This window comes from Arvicanthis niloticus, chromosome 4 (genome assembly GCF_011762505.2).
Source record: "Arvicanthis niloticus isolate mArvNil1 chromosome 4, mArvNil1.pat.X, whole genome shotgun sequence".
Classification (NCBI taxonomy): Eukaryota; Metazoa; Chordata; class Mammalia; order Rodentia; family Muridae; genus Arvicanthis; species Arvicanthis niloticus.
In genome coordinates this window covers 105,197,071-105,210,042 of record NC_047661.1, presented here as the reverse complement: position 1 = coordinate 105,210,042, position 12,972 = coordinate 105,197,071, and the positions used below count along the sequence as shown (strand labels likewise).

Below are 12,972 nucleotides of genomic sequence, written 5' to 3'. Positions count from 1 at the left end.
CTTTTTTCTTTTCAACCACAGAATAGTTTATGCTATAATACAAAGACAGTTAAACACCTCATCTTTAAAGGTATAAACCTAAATATTTTAATATTAAGATTTTGCTGGCTCCTTTCAAAATTGATTTTTATTCAAGTTAAGCCAAAATACAAAAGCATTTTGTCACTTTTAAAATGTCACATTTTAGTAAAAAAAAAAAAAAAAAAAAAAAACAGAAAATAGCCTTACTTAATACTAACCTCTCTACAGGATTGCTAGCCTCTTGAAGCTAAAAGTATAGTCATTTATTTAATACATTATTGACACCAGAAAATTTTTGTTGAATTGAGTTTATTGAACAAACATATTTTTGGAAGCAATAAAATGACAAAGGTTGTGCTGAATGTAGCCTTGTTCTTACTTTTCTATTTATATGTTTATTTTTGTCCCGTAGGAACAGAAGAGATCATTTTGACAACAGAACATTCTTTGTTTAATTTTGACACCTCTGAATTTTTGAGAGCTTTTTCTGGAGCTCTTACAGATCTGTACATTGTATGTACAGCTATATGTGTAAAATATATTTGTATGTATGTATGTATGTATATATGTGTGTATGCATGTATTATACATTTAATAGAAGATATTTTAATTATGCTAGAATGTTTGAAGAAACAAATTTTGTGTGAAATTTAACCTATTAGGCACAACTAAGGGAAAAATAGAACTGCTTGAAGATTTGATTCCCACTAACTTTCCTTGGCTGTAATGAAAGCTGAATTAATTACTGGCTAAAGAACATGGCAGAATCTGCAGAGCAGAAATGGTAAAGTTGCCCATTTAATAGTATATGTGAGAGGGGACTGGAGAGATGGCTCAGTGGTTAAGAGCACTGGCTGCTCTTTCAGGGTTCTGAGTTCAATTTGAGCAACCACTTGGTGACTTACAACCATTTGTAATGGGATCTGATGCCCTCTCCTGGTGTGCATGAAGACTGAGTGCTCATATACATAAAATAAATATTAAGAAAAATAGCATATATGAGAAATAACAAGGAAGGAGAAAAGAGGAACCTTTAGGGACCATTTTTAAAGTGCTGAATAGAATAACTAAGAGCTATCTGACTACATGGATTCTCAAAAGTCAAATAGTTAGCCTCAAAATTTGATCATCCTATGATATTAAAAATAATAAACACTCTCAGATTGCTTAAAATTCCAGACTGATTTCAGAGCAGTTAATTTTCAGCCATCTAAAATCCTCTGGCTCAGCCTTTAAAAACTTGCCCTTCAATTTGCCCACAGATGTAACTAATACCCACAAATGACCAGTATTAGTCTTCTGGAACAATAAGGAATTCATCAAATCTCCCCTACAAGGCAATAGCTGACTGGTGAAATGCTAAATACAACAATAGCTTAAAGTTCTGGAGTCATTTTGAAGGGAGATAGAAACATTTATTCAGGAAAGTCAACTGTATCTTCTTAAGAAAGGTGTTTTTGGTATTTGTTAGAACCATTATGGTTCTGCACTAGAATCTCCATGCCAGTGTCTGATGTAGAGCAAGGATGTCACTGGAAAGCTGTCCTCTTCACTCCCAGCACCCTTACAGAGCTCTTTTCTGTATGGAGGGACCAGTGGGACCAGGCCTGTATCTCTTCAGCCAGCTTCCACAGACAAAGGGGACATAAAAGGGCACACAAAAGAAATAAAGTAGTTTTATGATATATGTTTTTAAACTACACCAAGCTGGACACACACCTTTAATCCCAGCATTCAGGAGACAAAAGCAGGTACATGACTTAGAGCTTGAGGTCATCCTGGTTTACATAGTAAGTCCCTGTCTCACAACAACAACAACAACAACAACAACAAAATCATTGAAGGAAGGAAATCATACTTAGAGAATGGAGAAGTGATAATCAGGGAGTCTGTATGGGTCTGAGCTAGGTCCTCTACATATATGTTATGGTTGTGTATCTTGGCGTTCTTGTAGGACACCTAACAGTGGGAGCAGAGCCTGTCTGACTCTGCCTGCTTTGGGGACCTTTTACTATCTAATGGGTTGCCTAGTCCAGCTTTAATATGAGAGGATGTTCCTATTTTACTGTTAACTTTGTTATGTCTTGTTTGATTGATATCTCTGGGAGCTCTGTTCTTTTCTGAGGGGGATTGGAGGAGGAGTAGATCCGGGGAGAGGGAGGAGAAACTGAGGTTAGGATGTAACATACAAGAGAAGAGAAGGAGGAGGAGGAAGAAAACAAAGAAGATGAAGAAGAGAGAAGGAGGAGGAGGAAGAAAAAGAAAACAAGGAAGATGAAGAAGAGGAGGAGGAGAAGGAGGAAGAAAAAGAAAACAAGGAAGATGAAGAAGAGAGAAGAAGAAGAAGAGGAGGAGGAGGAGGAAGGGGAAGGAAGGAAGGAAGGAAGGAAGGAAGAAAGAAAGAAAGAAAGAAAGAAAGAAAGAAAGAAAGACAACTTAATAGTTCTCCTTATGAAAATTCTGGAGTTGGTAATACAGTAATCCAGGCATAGGTAAAATAAAACTATAAAATCTCAAAATCAGTCAGGTAATTTCAGTCACATCAAAAAACAGGTAATGGGGATATTGAGAAAGAGAAGATTATATGTAGGTGTAGATTTTTCAAAACCTACTTTTAATAAGGGTTCTTAAATGCTTTAAGCTCTTTTCTAGTCCACCACCCACCAGAGGTAGTGGAAAAGAAAGGTTAATAGAGCAAAGGATGATGTGGATCTGTTTAGAAATAGTTCTTTGGAGAAAATGCAGTCTGTGTAGTCAGTATATCACCAGTTCAGTTCATATGAATCAGTAGCAGCAGCTCAATCTACTGGCAAACACTATTCACGAATCAGCAATGGCAGGTCAATCCAGAAGAAACCATGAGGCTCTGCTAATCAGCCTGAGTCTGCAGAAGCAGCAAGTAGCCTCCAGAATACTACCAGAAGTTTTTTGATGCATTTCTCTATGAAGTCATGACAAATGATGACCATCAAAGGTTGGCAAGGCTAACCAATATCATACAGTGTCATCAGCAAAAACCAGCATCAGCAAAGCCCAGTGATGACCAGCAAAGAGTGATAAGGTGAACGAGTGCTTCTGTCTGTTGGGTTATACTTATACCCTTTCTAAACATCACGTGTTCTCTCAAGTATCTGCTCTAGCAAAACATCACATGCCCCTCTTCCAGGCTGCTTCCAGGAAAACACATGTGTGTTCTCAGCAAAACATCCTCCCATGTGTCTGCTTCAGCAGGAACAGCCTCTCATAAGACAGTTTCCAGAACAGAATATCACATGACACAACTGAGTCTCCAAAGAATTGGAGACCCAAAATTTCCACTTTAGGAGATACAATATTTAAAATAAAACTTCTACGGCTTGATGAAAAATTTAAAGTATACACATTATTAAGGCAAATCTATGAACTATAAACATGAGGGGATAAAATGTGTTGGTTAAAGTGCTGATACGTAGAAAACCCTAAAAACAACTGAGAAAAATAATCCACCACATACAGAGGAGCTCAGTGAAACTAACAGCTGATTGATCAGAAATTATCAGGTAAGTAAAGAGACTGGCTGAGAGAGATCAGAGGCCAGTAGACTAGCATGCCAGTGAAGCTGAAAAACTTCGCCTTCAAATTAGTAAAGCTCAATTCACAAGTTATTACACTGTTCAAAAAGGATTTCTCTTTTATTTACTGTACATCCTGGCATATGTACTGCAATAAATTCATCTTCCTCATTATGACTTCCATGAGTTCATGTTACCAAAGATAAATCCAGTCTTAGTGTTTACTGCTATAGTCATATGTATTCTCTGGATATTTACAGCAGTGGTTTATCTGCATATTTGTATGCAGTATTTTTAAACATTGCCTTCTTTTTATTAGTCGGCTTATGGAACCTGACCTTTTTATTGATGGTTTCTAAAGTATGAGAGTCATGTAATTATTTTAAGGATTTTTCCTCAAAAATCTCATTTAAAAACTTAACTTTAATTTGTTATCATTAAGGATTTTGAGGGCAGCAAGATGGTTCAAACAGTAAAGCTGTATGCCTGTTAACACAAGCCTGGTAACACCAGTTCAGTCCCCAGAACTGAAAAAGGTGAAAGGAGACCAGCTACGCAAAATCATTCTCTAACCACCACACATATACCATGTATACCCATACAAACATTACTCACACACATCTACACCCTCTGTGCACACACACACACACACACACATACACACACACTCACACATAACAAAAGAAAAAATTTAAAAGGATTTTGAATCAGTTGTGTCACTCTTATATTTCTGTGTCTGTCTTCAATCATGAACAAACAAGGGCTGTCAGTGCCTCACTGAGAACACTCTCTAGTCCTGTGTAACCCTAAAAGGAGCTGTCTATTTGACAAATGATCTTCATTGGAGTCTCACAAAGGAAAGTCTGAAGAAATATGGATGATTAATGTCAGAGCAAGGAAAGCTCCATCTGCATTTCTGCTTCGGTTTACTGTTTGTGTGTGAAGTAGATTTTCTTATTCCAGTCCTGCCAGGAGAATTTTCTTCATGCTTGATAGAAGGCTTGGGGTCTGTTCGTTCGTTCTCTCTCTCTCTCTCTCTCTCTCTCTCTTTCTCTCTCTCTCACTCTCTCACTCTCTCACTCTCTTTCCTTTTTTCCCTTTCCTTTCCTTCCTTCCTCCTTTTCTTTCTTTCCTTCTTTCTTTCTTTCTTTCTTTCTTTCTTTCTTTCTTTCTTTCTTTCTTTCTTCTCTCTCTATTTTTTGACATTTTAATGTGGATTCTGGTCACTATAAGCTATAAAACTGTACAAGTCTAAAGATAGCTTTACCTCATTTAAATTTTTGCACAAGATGAAAAGAAGTTTGAACAATTTTCCTGTTTGATAAACTTACTTTAAAACCGAGAGAAAAGATGTAAAGTAAGAATCACACTGATGTTGTTTGCTCTGTTGATGAGTAAAATGTCCTTCTGTGAAACAGCATTATTATAGCCTTTGTTTTTCAGAGATGAAATATATAAAATGTATCTGAAAACTGAGGTATTCAGCACTAATTAGAAACTAGCTGTGTACAGGGATTAGGGTGTGGCCCCACAGACCTGTCTGCTGCTGAGTATGTGTCAGCACTGGCAGCTTCCTGACCTCTAACTAGAGACTGCAGTAGAAGTTAATCAAGGTAGTGCTGTGCCTGGTACACAGTGGGTGCTCTGTGTCTCCACTTCTGCTACATCATTAACAGTGCTACTGATATCACAGTTACCCTGGAGGTAACAACCTCAGAAATATACAAGGACCCCAGAACTCAGACTACAGAGTACAGTAAATACAAACTCAGACTGGGGCCCACTAGACCTTGCTAGTTTAGCAACATGGCCCATTTCCTCCCCCTGCTTGCAAGTGTCATCTTGAATTGTTTGAACCCCTGTGCAGTTCATTGTAGGAATCTAATGTTTTCATAGAGCTGTACTTTCGAATACACATTTTTGGGGGGCATTTTCCTAGTAACCTTATCTTAGTTGGCCACACTGAGCAGTACCATAGTGAGGTGGCAAAATTTAGTAATCATTAAATTTGTCTGATACGTATGTATTTGTTCCTTGTACTTTTTTTCTCCAATGTGTATATGTTTGATATATATATATATATTTGTTTGAAAATACTGAATTTGTAATATATTCTATTTATATATATAGTATTTATATCTAATATATAATGTATTAATAGAATCAGGCTACAATAACTACAGCTTGTCCAAATTTACTTGTACTACCTTGCCATCTCAGTGGCTACTCAAGGCAGCTCCTACAGGATCCTTGCTATTTGCTGTCACTGCATCTAGACTCATGGTTAACTAAGTCCCTGCTGGACTTAGGTGCTGCAACACCTACCTCTTCTCCTGAAAACCCCAGGCACATTCATAGACTTTATTTTACAAGGATATTAAAATAAATACCTATTGTATCTGATCTGGGAACTTTGTTCATATTAAACCCACAAAATACAGGGAGAAAAAAAATCAACAAAAAAACCTTAGAAACCTTCGAGAACTACCCAAAACCCAAAGTAAAATGAGTCCATAGATAACAATTGATTCTAAAGGTTTTTTTTAAAATTAACTTTAAAAATGAACCAAAAACATTATCAGTGTTTTTAAACACTAAAAAAATCAAGATGTGGACCCAGAACAATTGCAAACTAAATCAAAGATTCCTCAGATGCTACCATGGGGGGAAATGGCTTAATATCAGACAGGAACAAATTTGCATGTTTTAATGTGCAATAGGTATCGTGGAACACATAAGAGAATGAGGAGCTAATAAACATAAGATTAATCCAAGCCAATTACCTTCTCTTTTCATCTGTATGGTGTCTCTCTGGTCTTTCTATTTTTTGAACCTAATAGGAGCCAGAAATAAGAAATGTTTGCAAAATTCTAAAGGATTATTCTATTAGTCAGTTTTTCACTACTGTCGTGAAATACCAGAGACAGGCAAAAAATAAAACATGTTTTATTTAGCTAACAGTTTTGGATCCTAAAAATCAAAATGAACTGATACAGGCAGATTAATGTTCCACCATGGCAGCCTTACCTCAAGGTAGAATGCAGTCTCAGGAGCAGTGGCTACATGTAATCGTAATTGAAACAAACAGTAATCGAAACAAAGCTTGATCAAAACAAGGTCCAAGCCTTTCCTAACAGTTCTCTTGAAAAAAAAAATTAATGATCAATTTTTAAAACAAACTCTCATTTGCATAACCTCTCACTAAGCTCCACCTGTTAAAGCTTTAACCTCCTGATATTAAAGATCATGCCCTCAACACATAAACTTTTGAAGAAATAAATATTAAAACCACAGAAGTGGGTTGGAAACATTAGGAACTAGCATTATGTTCTAAATTGTAGCAAGATTGGGCAGTAACAATACTCTTGGAATATAGTTAAGTATACATGGAGATTTTCTGCGGCTCTGACTTCTCAATAGACTTTTGGTCTTGTATACAGTTAATCTTACTTCAAAACTTTGTTTCCTCCTGATGAGATTAACAGGAAGCATTTACAGTCTCAGTAGTGTTTTGGCAGGAAGCTATGCAAGAGCCCCCATATAAGCCTTCATAGCTAGCAGAAGCTTAAAATGAGAGATCACAACAGCAATGGCTGAGAACGGTAACTAGTCATTCTCCAGCCAGCTGAGCTTGAACAGTTAAAACTTTAGTTCATAGACACATGTTCATCAAGTTAGAGTGACCAGGAAGCCTGCTTCATGAAATAGGAGAGCAGCAGAAAGGGGGTTCTGCAACCAGGTTCTCAGAGGAGAGAAAGGAAAACGTTTTTTTTTTTTTCTTTTTAAATATTTTTTAATTTAATTTGATATTTTATTCATTTACATTTCAGATGTTATCTCCGTAACAATATGTCAATCCAAAGAAACATTCTCATTGTCTGAACAATGGGAATTTGTTCTGTGACACAAATTTATTATTTTATATTCTTGGAGATCAGGACTCTAGATCACAAAGATATGCGCCTTTCAGAGATACTAGATCAGTCCTTTTTCTCCTCCTGTGTCTCAGGCTGCCTATATTCACTGCTCATGGCTCCTCCCGCCATTTTCCAAAGAGGAACACAGCATCTTACCAACTCTCTATTGTGGCAGAAATTTCCCTGCCCAATCTAGTTGCAGCAAGAGGCCTATGATTGGACAGGAAAAAGGGAGGCGGAGCTAAGGGTGGTGCGCAGAGAGAGAAAGAAGGGGGGAGGGAGGAAGAGGGAGAAAGAGAAAGAAGGAGACACAGAGAGATGAGGGGAGTGAGGAAGGCAAAATGGCTGCGGACATGGACCCGCGTGGCATCAAGTAATTAGTAGATATGAAATCTAAAGGTTAGGAATATTGGGATAACCTTCTAAATTGTGTGGGCATCTTGTGATTTGAGTATTTGCTGATTTTATAAATGTTCAGTTAACTTTAAGCATTAAGAATCTTATTTCTACTGGGAGGATGGCAGTTATTGTCTGGGTTAAGCTGAGCGCTGTAGGGGTGGCGGAGTTGGCCCAGGGGCCATGCCTAGAGCTGTGGAGGCCACGGAGCAGGCCAGCAGAAGCAGCAGCCACGCCCACATCTTGTGGGCACCAGGTCAGTGGCACTGAGATGGCCAGCCAGTGCCAGACTCTAGTGCAGGAACATGGCGGCTGAGCCGGGAGCCAGTGGCTGTCCTTTTTGAATACTCCGTTATGAATGTTCTTGTGCTAGATCCGTCCATGAGATTGTTTGGGGCGGCCCCTGCTCAGAATGGAGGCCTTACTTGCATCTTCAGACTGCCTTTGCCGCTCATGAGTTGTGGACGTCCTCATTAGTGTTGAGTAAATGACTACTGCAAGTGTGTGTCCAGTTATTTGGAGAAGATAGTGAGATCAGTGCTATTAGAGGTATTTCCATGTTTCTTATGTCCATATCTTGGTTTGTCTTTTTTTTTTTAAGGATGTTGAAGAACCACAAAACCACTCTGCCGAACCCATTGGAGATGACTACAAAAAGATGGGAACACTTTTTGGTGAACTGAACAAAAACCTCCTCAACATGGGCTTCACAAGGATGTATTTTGGAGAGCGAATTGTGGAACCAGTAGTGGTCATTTTCTTTTGGCTTATGCTATGGTTCCTGGGCCTGCAAGCCCTCGGACTAGTCGCTGTTCTTTGCCTTGTCATTATTTATGTACAGCAGTAAAACACTGGACATTTGGTAGCCATGTATGTAACTGATAGAACTATACACTTGGGCTTTTTGAAAGCCAAAATACTTTGACATATTTCATATTGTGTACTGGCTATTTTATAATTTAAATTATAAATGAGTGTTCTTTAAAACTCAACTCTTTGTTATAACAAGGATGAATATATATTTTTGACTATATATTAGCCTATTCAAACTCTTTTTCACTCCTATGATCTGTACCTACCTTTAGATACCGCTTCCCCATGCCAAATCTGAACATTACGAAACAGTGACAGGGCAAATAGCATGGCATGGAGTTGCAGTGAATGCTGTAGTTCTTGTAAAGTTCCAATAAAAACATGTTGAAAGAAAAAGGGGAAATGTAGCTAAGAATAAGTTTTAATTGGAAAACTGTTGCACTTGCACCTCCATTGAAAAATCCCATTTTGGGGATATATTTGTCTCTGTTATCTCTGCGTAATATAAAACAAAGTAACTGATAACTGCCACGTATCACTGCAGTGCTGTGAAGGTAATAACGCTAGTGTGTTCAAATTGAAAATAATATATTTATTGGTGGTGGTGGTGGTGTTTTGGGTTAAATGTAAGTTTTTATATGTTATATTCGGACCTTCAAGAGATTGTAAAGTTAGAGATGATTCTGGTGCTAACTTCTTTTTGTGAGTTCTATGGCTGGGTGTCTGCCAGTGCCTTGCCATCCTGTCCCTAGTCGCTTGCATGTTTTTTCTAGAGACATTTTCGGTACACTTTTCCCCCCAAAGTTCATAATTTTATAGTTCTTTTCTACCAGTTACTCTAAGATGTAAAACGATGCATTTTCTGTCGTGGCGTGGAGTTTTCCTCCCAAAAGAGTGACTTCTTTCTTATTTAAGAAAAAAATCAAATACTTTTTCTTTGATATCTGTATTGAAGTACAAAATCAAATCACTGGTTTAAATTAAGAACTCAGTAGCCACTTGTAATATTCTAAGATTAAAGCCAATTGGCTGGCCATGTTTCTAATGTATACTATGGGGTTTTATTATACTGAAACAAGCATTTCTTTAAATACATTTTGAAAATGAAAAATGACTTTGATATTTTTGGTTTTGCTAAAAAACCTAAAATCTTATACTTTTGTCTAAGAGTCATCTATTTGAACAAAGAAATTTAAATACAAAAGTGATGTGGTGAGGCATTTTTGTTTGACAAGCCCTGCTTAGTTAATTTATTTAAAGTGTATTTTCTAGGCTACTTTGTAAAGTTCTTACTCATGCAATTTTAAACATTATTCTGCAAGAAATTCTGAAGCAGAAAATTCAACTTAAGTGAGAACATTTAACTTGGCTTTCTGAAATCAGTAATCCTGCACAAAAGAATAAGAAGTGCATCTCTCTATATTGTACATAAGCATAGGCCTTTAAATTTGGCTTTTCAAAAACCAAAGTTTGTACTATATCATTGGGTTTTTTTTTTTTTTATTGTGTTTACAATATTTTTACATTTACCTTTGCAAGCTGCATATCAGTGTTGGGTGTTTAGAAAAAGATCTCCTTTGTACACAGTAGGATTGCCAGGTTCCAATAGAATCCATGAGATTTTGTGTTAAGTCCACAAAATGCTAATGAGTGCATTCTTCCCTAGTGCTACCAGGAAAGCCAGTTCCCTTTTGGAATGCAAAATAAAAGATGCAGTGCACATAATAGCAGCTCTGGTTCTACCGAGCTTCTTGTCACAAGTGCTTTAAAAGAAGTCTTAGTGTGTATTACATAATACCCTGACAACACTATGCGTGTGCACACTGATATCAATGGATCTATATTATAGGGAAAAATAGGGTGTGTTTGGTGTTTTTGCCTCCACATACATTATGGATTAATGTAGTATGTTATCAAAGTTTTTGCTTAAAAGAGAAAAATATTTGTTATAAAATATTTTCTCTTATTCCACACATTAGAATGTAGATTGTACTGTTTATCTTGAAGTGCAACATAATTTCTTTGGTTCATGGTATAAAAATAGATTTGAAATGATTCTCAATTATTTCAGTTTTAAATGTAAGTTATAAGTTATAAGATTCCTTATAAGCCAAAAAGTAGCAGTTAAGAGTGCTGAGGTCATCAGACTGCTGGTGGGCACGGCATTGGTACTGCCAGCCTTGTGTTCAGAGAAGTCAGGAACTAAAACCAACCTGACCACACATAAGTAGATCCGTTCTCTTTGAACTAAACAATATTCTGTGCAGCACTTTCCTGTGTTACGTGCCGTTCTTGTGAGAACAGAGTGCCTCTGTCCACAGGAGCCACGTGAACTAGCTCATAAGAGCCTATGCTGCATGCTCTTCTGCCTTCCGTGACATCACATTGGTAGGTTAAACTGGCTGTGGTGAGAATATTTGCATCATAAAAATTGGCACACACTACAAAGAAGGACTATTTTTTCTAAAGAGCCAGTTGTTTAAAAAAAAAAAAAACCCTCAGCATATTCCCAGTCAGCCACCCTGGAGGCCACATTTCCATGGCTACCGCAGTCTTCAAAGAACGGAAGACAGCACATGTTAGAGAACCAGAGAAGCACGTGTGGCCTGCCCCCACAGACCCACCCAGAACCACCTCTGCGTTTCTTCCATGTGAGGCTGGAGCACAGTTGTCTTTGAAGTATGTGTCTGACTGAAGTTTTCATGAGAGAAAATCTTTCTGGGTTGCCAGTGAACTGCAAGTCCACAAAGGACAAGCCAGGAGACCAGGAAGAGAGAGCCATAATTTTCCAGAGATCTTTGGCTTATAGTTTCTATTTGTTTCACAAATGTTTGTTTATTACAGATTATTGAAACCACTTTCATTATCAGTTTTTGGCCTTAAAAAGAAAACAAAAGAAAAAAATCAAATTATACTTGTAGACCTGTTAAAACTCTAGTAAATACTTGGCCAGGAAGAACATACAAATTCAGAAATACACAGGTCGAGGCTTTGGCATTATTGGTGGATTTAGTTGGTTGTAACTACAGCTTCTCTGTTCAAGACTTAAAAGTTTTCATGTTCCTTAGGGATCCGACCAGCAGCCTGCTTTCTATCCCTCCACATATCTATTTGTTGTTATTTGCATACTAACAGCTCCATCTCCAGATGAGAGCACTGGGCTGGCTAAAAGATCCCTCAGTTTAACTGCTTACAAAATTCCTCAAATTTAGCACATTCAAAAGAGACCTCATCTTTCTCTAACGTCTTCTCTTTGCATTCCCCTCCCCTTCAGCATAGGCACAAGCCTCTCCCCAACTCCTGAGGAGGAATGGTAAGGACAATCTTCCGCTCCTGTCTCTCCCACAAGGCCCACGGATAACCAATTATCCTACCTATTTTGTTTCTAATGATGTCTTTAATTTTTCTACATCTCTTTTTTCCCAGCATCACTCACAGTCTGATTCTCCCCTGTGAGAATCCTAATCACTCTCCCCACCTCCATTGCCCACTCTGTAGTTAAATAAAATTTCTAAAATATGATTTCCATCTTTTGAATGGGTTCTTGTCGCTGTTATGGAAAAGTCTCCTTTCATAATCTAGTCCTTCCACACCTCCTCTTCCTAAACTACTACCCTCTCCAGACTCAGCTACACTGAATGTTTTTATCCACTTCTGGAAAAAGACATGCTTTCTTCTAGCACTTCATATGTGCCTTACCTTTTTAGCCCAGCACCTGCCCCAACCAGACAGGCCAACAACCACATGGAGTACTCAGCTTGAACATCATCAGACTTCCCCTTTTTAAGTACAGTTTGGGTGTACAGTGTGCTTGGTGTTCTTTTCAATGTAGAAATCCATCAACAGTATGTATGCAATACAGCCTGTGTCAGTTTCTTCCATTAGAGAGTAGGCTTCACATGGACAGAGAAGGTGTCTATTGTGTCTAGTTACATTGCCAGTGCCTACCAGGAGAGCTGGCATGTAATGGGTTCTCAAAATAATTGTCAAATGAGTAAATCAACTTCACTTCTTCACATTCTCCCCATCCTCTGTTAACAAAGAACCACAGAGGTGGTGGCTTGTGTCTCTATGGTAGAGTGTTTGCCATGCATGGTCAAAGCCCTGGGTTCCTTCCTGAGCTCCAAGAAGGAAAACAAAGAAGGATGAAGACCTACAGTTGGTTGCACGTTATAAAAAAGATCAGGATATGTTTGTAGAGCCAGATATTATGGTAAGGTGTCAGGGTGCCTCGGCAGGCCTATGCTGAAGCATTCCTTCCCCTGAGGTACCAG

The 12,972-nt window shown here is 38.0% G+C and overlaps 1 protein-coding gene across 1 annotated transcript in view; it reads left to right on the top strand.

Annotated features, from left to right (window-relative positions):
• Fam241a (family with sequence similarity 241 member A) overlaps nt 1–12,220 on the top strand; it is a 31,204-nt gene extending 18,984 nt beyond the window's left edge. Inside the window, exon 2 of the mRNA XM_034499354.2 lies at nt 8,487–12,220. Coding sequence (XP_034355245.1) covers nt 8,487–8,732 — 246 coding nt within the window. The 3' untranslated portion in view covers nt 8,733–12,220. The remainder of the gene's footprint in view (nt 1–8,486) is intronic.
• The last annotated feature ends 752 nt before the right edge of the window (nt 12,221–12,972 follow it).